This window comes from Sinohyriopsis cumingii, chromosome 14, assembly GCF_028554795.1.
Source record: "Sinohyriopsis cumingii isolate HCF-2022 chromosome 14, ASM2855479v2, whole genome shotgun sequence".
In the NCBI taxonomy this organism is placed as follows: domain Eukaryota; kingdom Metazoa; phylum Mollusca; class Bivalvia; order Unionida; family Unionidae; genus Sinohyriopsis; species Sinohyriopsis cumingii.
Genome location: NC_142974.1, coordinates 120,977,532 through 120,996,672, shown reverse-complemented (window position 1 = coordinate 120,996,672; position 19,141 = coordinate 120,977,532). Strand labels below are relative to the sequence as shown.

The 19,141-nt window shown below is 35.0% G+C and overlaps 1 protein-coding gene across 1 annotated transcript in view; it reads left to right on the top strand.

Annotated features, from left to right (window-relative positions):
- LOC149784723 (phosphatidylinositol 4-kinase beta-like) overlaps positions 1-19,141 on the top strand; it is a 48,560-nt gene that overhangs the window by 11,034 nt on the left and 18,385 nt on the right. Inside the window, exons 3-9 of the mRNA XM_089932751.1 lie at positions 3,541-3,675; positions 6,834-6,964; positions 10,438-10,595; positions 12,442-12,532; positions 14,321-14,457; positions 17,198-17,428; positions 18,450-18,602. Coding sequence (XP_089788877.1) covers positions 3,541-3,675; positions 6,834-6,964; positions 10,438-10,595; positions 12,442-12,532; positions 14,321-14,457; positions 17,198-17,428; positions 18,450-18,602 — 1,036 coding nt within the window. The remainder of the gene's footprint in view (positions 1-3,540; positions 3,676-6,833; positions 6,965-10,437; positions 10,596-12,441; positions 12,533-14,320; positions 14,458-17,197; positions 17,429-18,449; positions 18,603-19,141) is intronic.

The following is a 19,141-nucleotide window of genomic DNA, read 5'->3' as shown; positions in this document are numbered from 1 at the left end:
AGGGCTGGTCAACCTGGTGTCAGGATAATGTGACTGGGTGGGACATCATGCTACATGTCTGCTACATAATGCCCCGGTGCTAGGCATCACTATAAAATGCCACACCACAGACATTGTAGTAGTATGACTGAAAAATTGTTAAAGCTATGTTAAAAATCTAAATCTCACATACACACAGAAACATGATAATACGAGGGGGGGGGGGAATGATTATTTCCAAGGGAGGTAAATCTAACTGAACCTGAAACATGTATGTAGATATCTAATCACATTCAGCAAAGACCTCTCATATGGCTCTGTAAGATCTCAGCATTATAATGATGTTATATCCAAGGGAAGCAAATCAGACTGGAACTGAAATCTGTCTATAGATACCTAGTCTCCTTTAGCCAGACCTCTCACATGACTGTCTGATCTCTGCTGCAAGATACGCTGGTAAAATGCTTTTCTGTTACTGACAGCTGTTTAGCTCCAACAGTTTAGAAGTGAATCTTTAAGAACATATCACTCTTTGTAAATATTTTTTAAACATACCTTCTGCAATCATTCAGGTTGGCTTTAAAAAATACAATTTAGCATCACTTTGTAAACAAATGCTAATGTATCTGTATGAATTTGGAGAAGAAAGTAATAATGGCAAACACGTCTCTAGTTAGCTTTTTTACTGATGGACACAAATTCGTATTGAGGCACTTAGTATTCTGTGTCAAGGAGTTATTTGTCTTTAATTTGTCTGTGGTCATTTAGACCTCTAAAACTGTATATTTTTTCAATGATGAGCAGATGTATTGCCCATCAGTTGATGCATCTATTTCCCTTCCTTTGATTGGCAAATATATTGCTCTTCTGTCAATCCATAAATATGTTGCCCATCTGTTGAACTATAAATATATTGCCAATCTGTCATTCCATAAATATGTTACCCATCTGTTGAACTATAAATATATTGCCAATCTGTCATTCCATAAATATATTACCCATCTGTTGAACTATAAATATATTGCTCTTCTGTCAATCCATAAATATGTTGCCCATCTGTTGAACTATAAATATATTGCCAATCTGTCATTCCATAAATATATTACCCATCTGTTGAACTATAAATATATTGCTCTTCTGTCATTCCATAAATATATTACCCATCTGTTGAACTATAAATATATTGCTCTTCTGTCAATCCATAAATATGTTGCCCATCTGTTGAACTATAAATATATTGCTCTTCTGTCAATCCATAAATATGTTGCCCATCTGTTGAACAATAAATATATTGCCAATCTGTCATTCCATAAATATGTTACCCGTCTGTTGAACTATAAATATATTGTTCTTCTGTCAATCCATACATATGTTGCCCATCTGTTGAACTATAAATATATTACCAATCTGTCATTCCATAAATATGTTGCCCATCTGTTGAACTATAAATATATTACCAATCTGTTATTCCATAAATATATTACCCATCTGTTGAACTATAAATATATTACTCTTCTGTCAATCCATAAATATGTTGCCCATCTGTTGAACTATAAATATATTACCAATCTATCATTCCATAAATATATTACCCATCTGTTGAACTATAAATATATTGCTCTTCTGTCAATCCATAAATATGTTGCCCATCTGTTGAACTATAAATATATTGCCAATCTGTCATTCCATAAATATATTACCCATCTGTTGAACTATAAATATATTGCTCTTCTGTCAATCCATAAATATGTTGCCCATCTGTTGAACTATAAATATATTGCCAATATGTCATTCCAAAAATATATTTACCATCTGTTGAACTATAAATATATTTCCAATCTGTCATTCCATAAATATATTACCCATCTGTTGAACTATAAATATATTGCTCTTCTGTCAATCCATAAATATGTTGCCCATCTGTTGAACTATAAATATATTGCCAATCTGTCATTCCATAAATATATTACCCATCTGTTGAACTATAAATATATTGCTCTTCTGTCAATCCATAAATATGTTGCCCATCTGTTGAACTATAAATATATTGCCAATATGTCATTCCAAAAATATATTTACCATCTGTTGAACTATAAATATATTTCCAATCTGTCATTCCATAAATATATTACCCATCTGTTGAACTATAAATATATTGCTCTTCTGTCAATCGATAAATATGTTGCCATCTCTTGAACTATAAATATGTTGCCAATCTGTCATTCCATAAATATATTGCCCATCATTTGATCCATAAATGTGGAATAGCGTATAAAATGTAAAAAGTTTGTCTATTTAAATGTTTCCTCTTCAGGTATTTTTCCTGATGATAATACATTAGGAATATAGAAAAATCACTATATCACAAAATCCTTACTTAATCCTTATTCTTACTTGTTGGTTTTTGGCAACAATCCCACTGTCCAAGGGCAGATGATGGTCAGATTTACTCAGTAGTCACTTCACAAAGGACATTCAAATTTCCCTCTGGCAGATTTCCGGTATGAATGTCCTGTAATTAATAGTCACTTGCTCAGGCCATTGGCCAGGTATTTCCTAACCAAGCAATGGTTTCTTTCTGCCATAAGCTGTCATTGGAGGGTATCTGGTTACCACTCAGTCTATGCAACACTGAATTTATGTTTAATGAGGAAAGTGTTTTGATACTGTAAATGACTATCAGATGAATTTATGTAAAACTTTCTTATCTCCCTTGTATTTGTAACTCTAATCACGTTCACAGTGTAACTCAAAGGTGGCAATATGTCAGATTCCAAAACAAGACAGTTTTTATCATTAGGAGAGTGAACGCAATTCACTGGCGGGATGCTGGGAGAAGTAATCATTCTGTCACAACTGAAGTATGCTATTGTACCTGGTTCGATATCTTCATCTATTTGCCAGTGAATTAAAGCTATTTCTGAAGAAAATATGTAGATCTGAGAAGAGATACAAGTTACATCTCTTTTCATTAGGGTCAAGGTTCATTCAGTATTTAAAACTTGTGTGTAAAGTTGGGTGAAGTTTTGGTTCATGGGTCACAAAGAATAGCCATATGCAGCTTCCTGTTCATCAAAGACGACTTTTCTCATAAGCCCACTTTTGACAGTGGTGAGTTGAGCAACTGTCTTGTTCAGATACTATTTTCAAAGCATGAACAGATGTTTCCAAGTGAAACTTATACAAGTTGGCCCATGAAAGAGTTGGTCTTCACAATTGTTATTTTGTTGTGGTTCAAAACGATCAGTGATTATTATAAGTCAGTGATGATTTAATTTATTGAGTGGATTAAAGTGAGAAGAATAAAGTGATTTTGTGCTAATTTTGAGGTAGTACAACATATTATTTCGGTACATGTACATATTTTATGATTTTGTTGAATAGTGCACATAAAACAATTTTGATAATGTAATAATAATACTAATACTAATGATCATTGTTATTTCTATAAAAAAAAAAATTAAAAGGTGAGCCTGTGTTAAGTGTACAATGATCAGTTGTGTCTTTTTCCATATGTGGCCACTGTTGATGGGTTTGACTGTATATTTATATTTTTTATAGGTGTCGTAATGATGTTGAGTTTCCGGTCAAAGCGGCATGGCTGCTCAGCGCATACTCCTCAGATGTGCTGAAACCAAACTGGAAAAACTCTCAAGGAGTCAAACTACGGGATATGATTTTGAATGAAGAATTACGGTAAGGTTACTTCTTTGTACCATCTTATTTGATTGCATGTATCACACAAATATATTAGATTACACAACTTTGTATCAGTTTAGCCAGTTGCATGTATCAAATACAACTTTGTACGAGCACAGTCATTTTAGATAACACCTCTTTGAATCTAATAAACTTTTTAATTTGACAAATGTCAGAATTTGTGGGAGTAACATTCAGTATGAACTGGCAGAAATTTTGATTGTGTTGTGAAGTTGTGATGCCAGAGCTTTAAATTACCATTATCAATAATTTGCCAAGACAAGACCAGCTGATTTTAGAGACAGACATGTTGACAGTCATATAGGCATGAAATTTTGATATGTTGACAGTCATATGGGCATGAAATTTTGACATGTTGACAGTCATATAGGCATGAAATTTTGACATGTTGACAGTCATATAGGCATGAAATTTTGACATGTTGACAGTCATATGGGCATGAGATTTTCAATAAAACCCTTTTTATGTTATCTAGTTGTTCAGAATGAAAATGGTGCTGATCTGATATTAAAATGAATTGCCACTGTGGTCATTTTGATATTAAATTGAATTGCCACTGTGGTCATTTTGATATTAAATTGAATTGCCACTGTGTTCATTTTTGAAAATTCAACAGTAGCTACTCTTGAGATGGGGTTTTCACTAAAAAAAACTTATGATTTCCAAATGGGCATAAATGAGTAAAGTTCACCTTAGACATCCAGTATGTCCATCTGTACAATTTTGTTCTCCACAGTACTTCAGAATAGATGGTCATGTTTATCTACATGAGGTTTACATTAAACAATGTCCTATGATGCCAAGTTTGTCCTAAATTAAAAGATGTTGATCTGACACTCATCATAGCAGCCATCACTGCTATCTTAAAAATCTGCTTATTGTTTCTCCTCTTGAACACATGGTCCTAACAAAATGGGGTTTCCACAACTGTGACCATCTTGAATTTTTTTTATCCAGCATTGTCCTCAAAAGGTGTTCATATCAACATGGCTTTTCATACAATAGCTTCTTATGATGTCTAGTCAGTCCTAAATGAAAATGTTGCTGATCTGGTTGAATTCAGTATGATTGCCTTGGTAGCCATCTTGAAAATCTTCTCATTGCCACTGCTTCTGAAGGGTTGATCTTATTGAGATTGGCTTTTGCTTAAAGGCTTAGTAGATTCACTTTGCCCTGAATGAAAATGATACCCTCCAACAGTAGTAGAATCTTGTTATTGATGCTGCTTCTGAATAGATGGTCATATATCAACATGGGGTTTACACTTAAACATTTCTTATGATCTATAGATGAGCTTGGTTAAAAATGGTGGCAGTCTGTCAGACAATATGGCCAATATCTCAGCTATCTTGAAAACTTATTATCACTTTTCCTGAATAAATGATTGTATTAACATGGGATTGCCACTGAAAGTCTTACACTGTCTTGTTGGTTCTATTTGAAAATGGTGCCCCTAAGACCTATCTGTCTCTACACATGTCCATCCATACCATCAATTCCCATCAATGTCAAAGTTTTTTACTTTTCTTTATGTCAATAATATTTTCTCCACCCTCTTTGGATATGGAATATAACATTGTTATGCCATATAACTGAGCCAGATGAATGTCAGCATTATCAAGCTTTGGTATGCATTGTCAGTTAGCTAAATAAATACTTTGGTATGCAATAACAAGCCAGATAAAAATCCTGATTATCAAGCTTTGGTATGCCATATAAGTTAGCTAAATAAATGTCTGCATTATCAAGATTGGGTAAATTATGCAATATTAGTTAGCTAAATAAATGTCTGCATTATCAAGCTTGGGTATGCAATACAAGTTAGCCGAATAAATGTCCACATTATCAAGATTGGGTATGCAATATAGTTTAGCCAAATAAATGTATGCATTTGGTATGCAGTATAGTATTTTAAGCCATCAGTCTGTAGTAAGTAGGGACCTTTGTGAGGTTCCCATTACGAATAGCTCTGGTTTATTTTGTAATGCATGAATGATAGTACAAATTTTCTAATTCATTTAATATTAGTTTTAAAACCCAAGACATATTGGCCCATAATTTTAAGGTGTCAACTTTGACTTCTATTTACAAAAATTTTTAATGAAATTTGTACCAGATGTTAAGCGGTAATTGTCATTGTTCAAAATTCATAGCAGTTAACTGAATAACTTTAAATTTTATTATTTAGGAATGGTAAAACATACTGTATTAACTCAAGTATAAGTTGGATCATGCAGCAAACAGTAGACCAAGATCTGCATTGCATAACGTACCTGCAGATCTGGATCCATGCCATTTGCTAGGATTAATGAGGAGAACAAACAACTGACCCTGATCTGCTGGCACATTATGCAATAACATATCAGGGTCTGTGTTTGCATTTGAACTTTACCTTTTGACAAGTTTAAGCTGTAAATATCATTTATTTGTTGGCAGTGGTAAATGCTACTGTACATTAACATCACCATTGTTAAGATTGTGTATTACAGTTTATCAAAGTCGTATACAGTGTATATAGATGTTCTTGGACTTTGGTACTGTATTACTTATACTGTAACTAAGATATGCTAGGACTTCTTTACCAGAAAGGGGGCCTTGAGTGGCCGAATGGTCTAAAGCACTCCCTGTTACGGATCATTGCCATCTCACCTCTGTCTGCATGGGTTCAAGTCTCGAGCTCGGCCAGTGTGGACATGTGAGAAAGCTTGCCAGTAGCTTCTCGTGGGTGGGTGGTTCTTTCCGGGGTTTTCCCAGGTTCTTCCTCCACCATTAATACTGGCCGCCATGTATAGCCTATCGTGTGCTGTAAAATGGCATTAAACCCTACAACAACAACAACAACTTTACCAGAAAACTGTAACAATTATCATAATACAGTTTGCAGGCAAGTTTGTTGTTTGATTGGTTTTGTTGGCACTTTTCAGCATTGTTTGGCTATTTCATGCTGATAAAATAACTAAGTGCCTTTCCAAAGGACACACTATTGTAGCTGATGTTTATCTTAGTCCATATGAAACCTTGAATTATGAGTCTGATACAAAAACAACTGAGCTTTTTCATGGTGAGGCACAGAATTTTGTGCTATTAATTTGCTTAAAGTAGCTGTGAATCCATATTCATTTTACTTTCCTTAGGCCCAGTAAACATCGTTGGAAACATTTGAACTCCTCAAATATTAGTCATTTACATCCTCCCTTAGTACACGTGTCAATGTCACCACCAAATAAGAAGATTGGGCACACACGATCACGATCTGATGCTACAGGTATGTACTGTATATTATCTTTCTCTTAAATGTCATGTTCCTTACACTTTTAATAGTTTTTGTCCCCTTTCACTTGAAATACTATACATTCTGTAGTGTGACTTTAAATATTGCGTGTCCCTTATCACTTGTAATACTGTATGTTTCCTTTCACTTGAAATACTTACTGTACATTCTGTTATTTCACTTTAAATAGTGTATGTCCCTTATCACTTGAAATAATGTACGTTCTATAGTTTCACTTTAAATGTTGTATGTTTCCTATAACTTGTAATAATGTATATTTCCTTTCACATGAAATACTTACTGTACATTCTGTAGTTTCACTTGCAATATTGTATGTCCCCTATCACTTGAAATACTGTACATTCCCTTTCACTTGAAATACTGTTTCCTTTCACTTGAACTGACTGCTCCGGTGGCCTAGTGGTTAGAGCATCTGCCTCGGATGCGAGAGGTCATGGGTTCAATCCCCGGCCAAGTCATACCAAAGACTTACAAAAGTGGTAGTAACAGCTGCCTCACTTGGCACTCAGCATTTAAGAGGTTAGTGTTAGGACTGGTTGGCCTGGTGTCAGGATAATGTGACTGGGTGGGACATCATGCTACATGTCTGCGGCATGATGCCCCAGTGCTAGACATCACTATAAACTGTCACACTGCAGACATCATAGCAATATGACTGAAATATTTTTTAAACTGCATTAAAAATCCCAAACACACACACTCTCTTAAATTGTACATTCTGTAGTTTCACTTTAAATATTGTATGACCCCTATCACTTGTAATACTGTATGTTCCCTTTCATTTGAAATACTGTATGTCCCCTGTCACGTTAAATGCTGTTACAATTAATAATGATACTTTCACAATTACTAAAATGTCATTGTATTTGTACAATTTCTCCAGCTAAGTATTTTCATAAATTTACTTTCTTGATGATACTGCTGTTCATAGAATGTTTATTAGGACAGTCAGTGATCTAAATGTTGAATGAATTTTGTATTGGTATGGTAAGACAAGACCATGCAATCTTGAATATCAGCACAAATGGTGGTATTTTATAATGTCTCTAAAATGAAATTAAGCTTGGTGTCTTCTTCCTTGAAGCTAAATTTTATAGATTTGTCTTTCTTTCAAATTACAACTTTGTGTATGTTATCCAAGAATTATATCAGATCTGGAGACTTTTACCTTGGCATAAGTGTGTTGTTAGTTACATTTATGGAGGAATGCAGGACATGGTATTTTACTTTGAGTAACTATGTAATTGAAATTTAGTGAGCGATAAGAACAGAAAAAAATTATGAAAGTTTTGTTGTTTTAGGTTTGCTTTAGATAAAGAGTTACACATTTTGTATATTTTTAGCCAGTGTTTTAGTTTGCGTATAAAGCGTTTGAAAAACTGCAGGTTAAATTTATTTCACAAAAGTTTGGCATTATACAGTACTCATCCATTATAATGTACAGTATAATAATGAGTGATGTACTTGCCAAGCTTTGGTGAAGTAACTATGGGAGCCATAGAATATACTGCCATATAGTAAGACTACCATAAATGATAGATATACTGAATGTACTACTTTATAATGAAATGGGATCTATACCATACCCACTTTATAGTATGAACGGTTTTATAATGAAGGGTCTTGTAACAGTAAGTGTTATAATGAAGGACCTTATAACAGTAATAGTATTATAATGAAGTACCTTATAGCAGTAATAGTGTTATAGTGAATGGACTTATAACTAATGTTATAATGAATGGACTTATAACTATTGTTATGATGAATGACCTTTTAACAGTTATACTGTTATAATGAATGGACTTATAAATAGTAATGTTATAATGAAGGACCATACAACAGTAATAGTAATATAATGAAGGACCTTATAACAATTATAGTGTTATAATGAATGGACTTATAAATAGTAATGTTATAATGAAGGACCATATAACAGTAATAGTAATATAATGAATGACCTTATAACAGTTATACTGTTATAATGAATGGACTTATAAATAGTAATGTTATAATGAAGGGCCATATAACAGTAATAGTAATATAATGAAGGACCTTATAACAATTATAGTGTTATAATGAATGGACTTATAAATAGTAATGTTATAATGAATGACCTTATAACAGTGTTGTAATGAATGGACTTATAACTAGTTATGTTTTAATGAAGGACCTTATAACAGTAATAGTATTATAATGAAGGAAAGATTTGTGTACCTAGTTAGTTTATACGTAAGTGAACAGGGGGCCCCGAGTGGTCTAAAGCGCTCTTCATTACGGATTACTGCCATCTTACCTCAGTCTGCGTGGATTCGAGTCTCTGCTTCAGCCAATGTGGATATGTGAGAAAGCTTGCCAGTAGCTTCTCGTGGGTCGGTGGTTCCTTCCTGGGTTTTCCCAGGTTCTTCCTCCACCATTAATACTGGCCGCCATCTATAGCCTATCATTTGCTGAAAAATGGCGTTAAACCCTACAACAACAATGAAGGACTTTATAACAGTAATAGTATTATAACAAATGGACTTATAACTAGTAGTGCTATAATGAAGGACCTTATAACAGTATCAGTGTTATAATGAATGACCTTATAACAGTTATACTGTTATAATGAAGGACGTTATAACAGTAACTGTTATAATGAAGGACCTTTTAACAGCAATAATGTTACAGTGAAGGACCTTATAACAGTAATAGTGTTACAATGAAGCTCTTTATGACAGGAATGGTGTTGTAATGAAGGGCTTTATAACAGGAACAGGGTTATAGTGAAGGGATTAATGACATTAATAGTGTTATAAATAAAGCCCTTTTAACAGGAATAATGTTATAATTTAAGGGCCTTATTAAAGGAACAGCGTTATAATGAATGTTTGTTTATTGAGTGTGTGTTATAGTTCTAATAATAAATTACAAGGTAGGGTTCACATGATAATTAAAAGGCAAAAAATTGATCTCTGAATTTTCAAATGTATTGGGCCAGCCCATTTTACACGCTGTTGGAAAATTGTGAGTAATATTTTTGGAAATATGTTTTCTAAATTGATTCTCATTAGAGTTGTTGATCCATCAGCTGCTTTTATTGCACAGTGGTAAAACACTGGCTTTGCATCTGTGTTGGCCTACATTCAATGTCTTGTTCAGACTTTTGCAGTTGTACGTCATCTTCCATTAAAAGATCTTCCATTAAAAGTTGGTATTGTTTCATAAACCTCAAAGACTACCCAGCATCAGCGCCAGAGCTGCGACAGTACTAGATATGAGATGTGATATATATAAATATAAAGTTGACATGATAAACTTGAATAGATGTAAACAGATAAAGTTTATTTCATTTTAATTTGTAAATTACCACCTTTCAGGCCTTTACTTTGTAAATTACCACATTTCAGGCCTTTACTTTGTAAATTACCACATTTCAGGCCTTTACTTTGTTGATTACCACATTTCAGGCCTTTACATGAAGCAGAGCAGTTCCTTAGCTAACCTGCATTCCAGTGCTGGTGACCTTGCAACAGGACGAGCGTTTGATTCGGGTTGCACATGCCATCTGAGCTCTGAGGCCCTACTGAATGACCTTACCGGCAGAGAAACCATTTGCTATTGTGGAGTAAGTATTTTTTTACGCCTTTTACAGAGCAAAATACATGACATAGCAGTACTGATGTCAGCATCAGCATAAACTTTGTGTTAGTCTTTTGCAATCCCTTAACTTTAAAACTATCTTTAGGAATTTTATGAAACTTGCTTCACTTAATGCTGAGGGAGTTTAGGTACCTTATCATTTTCTCATGAAAGTGCATGCATGCATTTTTCTTTAGATTTGTCCGTGGAAATATGCAATATTTCACATTGAACTTACTTTTAAATCAGCATTGCCTTCATGCCTGTTCTTACCACCCCTGTGGCCCAGCCTCTGGGTTATAACGTGGAAACCACTGAGATTACCATCCTGTAACCACATTTACACTTTTTCATCATAAAAATGCAAAGCTATGTATGCAGCTATCATTGGCCACTGGGTCTCTCCCTGCACCCATAGGACTGCTTTGTATTTGTTTCATCATTTTATTAGTTTCCAGTATCATATTAACATTGTTGTAAGTTTCTTTTTTTTTAAAGAAAACTTCCAGTTAATCTATATATAAATGCATACAGATATGCATGTAATTTACCATGTAACAATTTAATTAATATAAAATATTAAAAATATAAAACATTAAAGAACATACCAAAATGGTACAATCCATAAACTTTGTTATCTTGAACATGAACTTATTGAGTATATAATGGAAGAAACATGATGGCAAATTCATTAACTGTGATAAGATATGAGGTAATTACCACATTAACCCCTGGTACGAGTTTACATAGCAGGAAGTAGTAGCCTTAGCTCTGTAGCGTCACGGTCATGTATGATAAACTTAAGTGGGTGGTAATATAGAGAGGTAGAAAGATGTAGCTCTACAATGATACCGAATAATCTAGTTGTACTACAAAATACGGAGGGAAAAACCTCATTTTTTTGGACCCGATTTTTTTTCCACCCAAAATTCGCCCGTGGTCGGAATCCGATTTTGTGTCAGGATTTTAGACTTTTTGGTCTCAGATCTAAGGCAGACTGATATGAACTGCAAACAGATAGATGAACCTTTGCAAAAGGTAGGATAAGATGGGCCTTTGGAATAAAGAGTGGTCTTGATACGAAAATAATGAAATAATGGGTCCGTTAAGCATTATATAAAAAAATCCAACTTTTACCCTTCTGCTCATGCGCGAGCCAAATAGCCAATGAAAAATGATGTTTCTAACACAACTAGGCATTATGTTATTGGAAAATCACCTGGAAGTTGATTTATTAGAATTTATTTAGAAATAGCTTTCAAAATGTGTTTCCTACTCGAATTTCAGGCAAAAACGACAAAAACCTCCAGGGGTTAATGTGTTAATGACAAATGGTTGTGAAGTTGGTTTCCCCTCACTCTCACTGAATGTAAATACAACACATTCAGGCTGAAGCTGAAGCCTATATTTTCATGAGAGTAAACATTACCCTAAATGTTAGGCACAGATTTCAGTTGACTGCATTTGCTTGGGCAGAGCTTACCTATGTCCAAAACTGTAAAATATCACAGAAACAATTCAAACATATATTAGACTTGTTCTCTTGGAGTGTTTACTTTAAACATTTGCTCAGTCATTAATGTTACAAGCATTGAAAACTGGCATGTACCATCTGCCAATAAATGGGCTTTTGCAATTTGGTATGAACATTGTCTCGTACATGTTCATGTGCCTTTTAAAGTGTTAAGTCTCATTTAGCAGTAATGTACTAATATAAGTAGTAAATAAAATGAGATTGCTGGAGCCTGGGGTATATGTATCCTGAATCTAGGAAAGAGATAATCATCTCTACATGTTTAAACTTGTTTATTTTTACTCATTTTCCATTTCAGGCCCCAAGGTTAACACCCCAGATAGAATTTATCAAGGCCTTGATGGCAATTGGCAAGAAACTGCAACAGCAACCCACAAAGGAACTTAGAAGTAAGGCAGGGCTTAAATGCAGCATATTTTTTACATTTCAGCTAAAGGCTGTGCAAACAAAAGATTATTGTTGTCTATGGAAGTCAAAAAGCACTGACTTTTAGCTCACCTGTCATAGGTCAAGTGGACCAGTGGAATTTCATCTATCATGTATCACCTGTTCACATGGTAGAATTGTTTTATAGGATATGCTGTGTCATATTAATGTTCAAGGCAGCTTTCCTAACAATCTTGTGTTTTTGACATCTTATCCACGATGACTTAGTCAATTTTAATCAAACTTGATAGGAATGTCTCTTATACTTTAAATATTACGTCCAGATTGGCTGCCCTTGCAACAGTTGTCTTCCCTATCAACTGGTTTGAAAGCCTATGTTTTGCTTCTCTAGAATGGCTGAATCAATTTTGATCAAACTTGGTAATATCATCATAGCATTATCTGACAAAAGTTTGGCCAGGGTGGCTCCAGTAGCAATGGTTGTGACTTCCATGACAGCCAGGTAAATAAAAGCCATGTTTGACTTTCTGAACCAACTTTATTTGAGTGTTTTTTAGAACATGTGCTATCCAAAGTGTGACCGCTTCGGTGACCTAGTGGTTAGAGCGTCCGCCTCGGATGCAGGAAGTCGTGGGTTCAATCCCTGGCCAAGTCACACCAAAGACTTACAAAAATGGTACTAACAGCTACCTCACTTGGCGCTCAGCATTAAGAGGTTAGTGTTAGGACTGGTCAGCCTGGTGTGTGGATAATGTGACTGGGTGGGACATCATGCTACATGTCTGCGGCATGATGCCCCAGTGCTAGACATCACTATAAACTGTCACACTGAAGACATCGTAGCGATATGACTGAAACATTGTTAAAGCTATGTAAAAAAAAAATCCAAATCCAAATCCAAATTGTGGTCAATGACGTTTACCTATCAAACACGTGGAAAGCCTTCTTTGATCTTAGAATGGCCAATCCAGTTTTTATCGAAATATTTCCATGCGTGTTTCTTAAGACATGTTATATCAAAGTTGTGTTCAGGTTGGCTCCACTGGCAGTTGTGTGGATTCCATAGCAGCTAGGTGGAGAACCTACAAATGATCCACTCATGTATATCTGTTGTTACTAATATTTAAAAACAACATACAAAACAACTTTCTTTTCAAAGCTGTTTATACTATACTATACCAGACCCAAAAACATTAGGTAGAGTCCTAGCATGAACACCTTTACATTCGTGCAAAAGATATCAGTGCAGCATCCAGTCCAAAGAAAGTTACCCTGACTAGAAACACATCCAAAGCTGTTAAATATTAATTAAAGATTCAGAGCTTGCTATACCTATACCAGCTGAACTCATCAGTATGTTTACACTGGTTAATTCCTCATGATGGCTTTGTTTATGTTGGTATAAATTATTTTGTCAATATGATGTGGCACATCACTGAATATACCCCAATGTTTCTTATACTAATTAATACAGCACTTAGCAGTCACATAGTCACAAAATACTATATCTGGATCCATAAAAATTGTAAAATAGGAAATGACAAAATATCTGCATATCATTCATATATATATATATATATATATATATATTAAGAAATATCCACTGCAGAGAATTATTTATCCAGTGCAATTACAAATTAACGAGTATATGTTCACAATGGCGTACATCTTGAATTTCAATTGGAGTGAGAACTATTATAAAGAATGGTATTAATGAACATTTCAGAACTAGATTTGAATAACAAATAAACGTGTAATCAACTAATCCATCTTTTATATCATGTTCACAGCATCTCGGTTGATAGCAGAGCTGGCGATGTTGAACCTGAATCTGCCTGCCAGAGTTTGGTTACCTACGGAGGATGCCTCTCACCATGTTGTGCGAATACCACACACACAGGGTGTTGTTCTCAACTCGAAAGAAAAGGTACATGCTGTTTCAGCAGTTTGGTCAATTTCAGTTTTGGCAGTTTTCTTTTCAAATTATTCACTAAAGTTGCTTTTTAAAAATGTTATAGGTTTTCTTTATAGATGTGGAGGAAACACAATCCCACGTAAATTCTTTGAATTGCATTTTTTTAAGCTATATTTGTCATGGACGAAAAGAGAGACTGCTATAGTCTTTTGTCTATAATCTCTTTGTACATTGTCCATCGTCCATCAGTCAGCAAAGGTTTGTTTTCACTCCTCATTCTAAGTTACTTGGAGGATTGCCATGAAACATTACACACGGTCATCCTTAAAAAGAGAGCACCTTAGGCCACTCAGCCACCCAGTGCCCCATTGAAAATGGTACCAATCTGACATTTAATACAGAAGCCATATATGAGTATTTTCAGTCCTTTTACGTCTTTTGCGGTATTTTGTAAGATATCAGTTTCCGGCATACAGTGAGAGAGTTTTTGGCCCCTTCCTGTCTTTATGATAATTTGTAAGATATCATTAGATTCTGGCATACAACTAGAGAGTTTCTGGCCCTTTCCTGTCTTTATGGTAATTTGTAAGATATCATGTTTCCGGCATACAACTAGAGTTATTGGCCCTTTCCTTGCAATTATAGTAATTTGTGACTTAAGAGCAGTTTACGGCATATAATGAGCCATTATAATCAGAACAGTTTGTGTCATTTCTTCCTAGTTTTTTCCGGTAATTCAATGCTACATGTCTCCGGCATGATGTCTCAGTGCTAGACATCACTATAAACTGCCACACTGCAGACATCATAGCGATATGACTGAAAAATTGTTAAAGCTACGTTAAAAATCCAAATCACACACACTGGTAATTTGTATCATATAATCAGTTTCAAACCATTATTTGGAATGTGTCATTTCACTTGCGTTTTTTTCATGATATACTGGGTTGTTTGTTTTTGGTTTTATTTTTCAAATTAGATTTCTGCAATGTTTGTGTTTACCTGCGAACAATAATCAGCAGTGTTTCTATAAACCTTTCACATGTGCTTTGACTGTTTAATGTTGGACAGTGATTTTACACCCATCCAGAAGGCTACATATGGAATCAAATTTCATTATATGAAAGAAAAAACATGTCCTTTGGGTTTTAAAGATACAAAAATGTCCAAAACATTGAGAGAGTTGATAATGGAGGCATGCGGTTTTCGTGGGGTTTTCACTTGCAGATCTTTTATGATGTCTTGTTGGTTGATAAGTCAGCAAGCTGATTTGATTTTAAGGTCATAGGTCTTGACCCTGGCTTTTAGCTGTACTAACTTGTAACATGGTGATGCTTTTTCCCCCAAATAATATTAATTGTAGATTTAACCAAACTCATCTTGTCATTTAATATATCTTGACATCGTATATGACAAGATTGCTGATTTTGTGTCCATGATAGCAGGTTTAATGACAAAGGCCATGACAGAAATTTTTTACTAATGCACTTAGGGGATCTTGTGAACATTTTAACTCTGGCATGTAGGAAAGTATTTTTGTTATCAAACTTGGTTTGTTGTCTTTGGTTTGGTTTGGTGTTTTACATTACAGTTTCTTAGGAATATCAAAATTGGCATGTTAGCTTCGGTTTCTTAGGACTATCAAACTTGGCATGTTGGCTTTTGGTTTGGTTTGGTGTTTTACAGCACAGTTTCTTAGGACTATCAAACTTGGCATGTTGGCTTTGGTTTGGTTTGGTGTTTTACAGCACATTTTCTTAGGAATATCACACTTGGCATGTTGGCTTTGGTTTGGTTTGGTGTTCTACAGCACAGTTTCTTAGGAATATCAAACTTGGCATGTTAGCTTTGGTGTGGTGTTTTACAGCACAGTTTCTTAGGAATATCAAACTTAGCATGTTGGTTTTCGCTTGGTTTGGTGTTTTATAGCACAGTTTCTTAGGAATATCAATTTTTGCATGTTGGCTTTGGTTTGGTTTGGAGTTTTACAGCACGATTTCTTAGGAATATCAAACTTGGCATGTTAGCTTTAGTTTGGTGTTTTGCAGCACAGTTTCTTAGGAATATCAAACTTGGCATGTTGGCTTTGGTTTTATTTGGTGTTTTACAGCACAGTTTCTTAGGAATATCAAACTTGGCATGTTAGCTTCAGTTTCTTAGGACTATCAAACTTGGCATGTTGGCTTTGGTTTGGTTTGGTGTTTTACAGCATAGTTTCTTAGGACTGTCAACCTTGGCTTGTTGGCTTTCGCTTGGTTTGGTGTTTTACAGCACATTTTCTTAGGAATATCACACTTGGCATGTTGGCTTTGGTTTGGTTTGGTGTTTTACAGCACAGTTTCTTAGGAATATCAAACTTGGCATGTTGGCTTTCGCTTGGTTTGGTGTTTTACAGCACAGTTTCTTAGGAATATCAAACTTTGTATGTTGGCTTTGGTTTGGTTTTGTGTTTTACAGCACGGTTTCTTAGGAATATCAAACTTGGCATGTTAGCTTTGGTGTGGTGTTTTACAGCACAGTTTCTTAGGAATGTCAAACTTGGCATGTTAGCTTTGGTGTGGTGTTTTACAGCACAGTTTCTTAGAAATGTCAAACTTGGCATGTTGGCTTTACATTAATACTCAGATAATCAGTAGTTGAATAAAAGAGCATGGTCTTGTTTTGGATTCACTGAAATTCTTTTCAGCCAATAGAGTGCCAGTCTCTTTGAGAGATTTTTTTGGTCCTTATTGTCTTTGTCTCTTTGTAACAGGCTCCATACTTGATCTATGTGGAGGTTTTGGACTGTGATAACCCAGTTACTAGTCAGGTACCAAATAAAATTCTGGAGAACACATTGCGCTTTACTAAGTCTGAGGAAGATTTGGTGACATTTTACCAGCAAGGAAGCTACTCCCCCAAGACAGAGCTCAGCATGTATGGCAGTATCGGGGACTTTGATGATGCCGATGTGTGGTCTCTAGACAATGATGAAATTATTCAGGTATTGTAATATTTATTATTTTTCAATGCAGATATAAAAAAAAATATAAACTTTAAAAAAAAATTGGATGTTATTTTTTTAAAATGTTTATATATAGATAAAGGGAAGGCTATCTCTATTGTCTGTAAATATATCTGTCTAAGCACTTAATATAGTATTTTCTTTTATTGTTCATTCTGTATGCTTGACACCAAATCTTTCATGCAGTTATTGCTATTCAAAATAAGTTTGTAAGAACCAGTGCTTGAAGAGCGTAAAATAAACTCATTGATTCATCCAGAGCTTTTCAATGAATTAAAATTCTCAAGTAGAAAGAGGCGTTATCTTATTGATCAGTTATCATCATAAATCTTGTTAGCAAGCAGAAAATTTTAAAAGTCATTGAGTTTAATTTTCATTGTGAAAGCAACCATTGTGGTGGCTAGAGTGTACGCCAGTCATGCAGTCACACTGCAGTTTTGTAGTTTGGGGTCTGTCTTCATTTTTGGCATCAGGAGGTGTAATAGGTGGCCCACTAATTGATGATGTTGGTTTCCATAGATAATCTGTTTCCCCAGTAACAGAGGTGCCCAGATTGTCATCAGTCACTACAGTCATGATGACCACTAAAGCTACATTACTTAGGTGTCGGGGCCTGACCTGCCATCACATAATGCACCGACATGTGAGGGTCCCTGTTGTTTGTTCTTCTGATTACTCATAGATCTGCCAGTGCAATATGCAGCAACATGTTTCAGTCTATTCAGTTTGCCTGTTGGAATCGACTCATAAATGTGTATATATGTTAAGCCAAGAATGAAATTCAAGTAAAATAAATTAGGAAGCGATTTAAAGAATTCAAAATTCACCCAGAACAGTAGGATCCCTGAGTGTACATGTGTTACAACAGAGACTGCAACATACTGAGATGCTTTTCATGAGGGATTAGTGCTTAAAGGGCGGGAACATTTTATGTAATTGATGTGAGATGCGAAAAACTTGTGAAAAACTATCAGTAATTCTTTTGTTTCTTTTCTTACAGTTCAGCACCAAGAACAAGCCATGTGATACAATTTCTACCTTTTCCATAGACAGTTCCACAAGTGGAGACAGTAAAGAGCCTGTTTATATAGCTGCAGGGGACATCAGAAGACGGCTATCAGAACACATTGCCGCCCCGAAGGGCAAGTTTGAGGTATTTGGCTGTCTGTATATGCACATCAAAAGAAGGCAGAGATATAACATTCACCTGTTTACCGTCTTCCTTTTTTGCACAATAACTTGTTTTGCCTTCACCAAATGTTTTGGATGGCTTGACCTTGGAGTAAGAAACATTCCTATAGATTTTTCTATCAAAAGTTCAGAGGTCGAAGTAACTGACTGCAAAAAGAAAAATATTTCTGCACAATAACAATAGTTTTGCATCACAGATCTGGAAGAGACTTTGCAAATCGCTTGCACTTGAAGTAAGGAAGAATCACATTTTGGTTTGACAAGTACACAGATCTAGTTTAGAGTCCTGGACATATGACTTTACCTCGTAAATATAAGAAAAGTGGTAAAGATTTATGGAGCCTTGTTTGGAAATATGATGAATCATATCCCATTGCTTCTAACCCTCTAGAGAGGAATTGAATCTGTAGGATTTATGCAGTTAACTATGATAGAATCTAGACATATCCAATCTTTTAGACTTTAAAATATAGGATAGTGTAAATATGCACTGACTGGTAA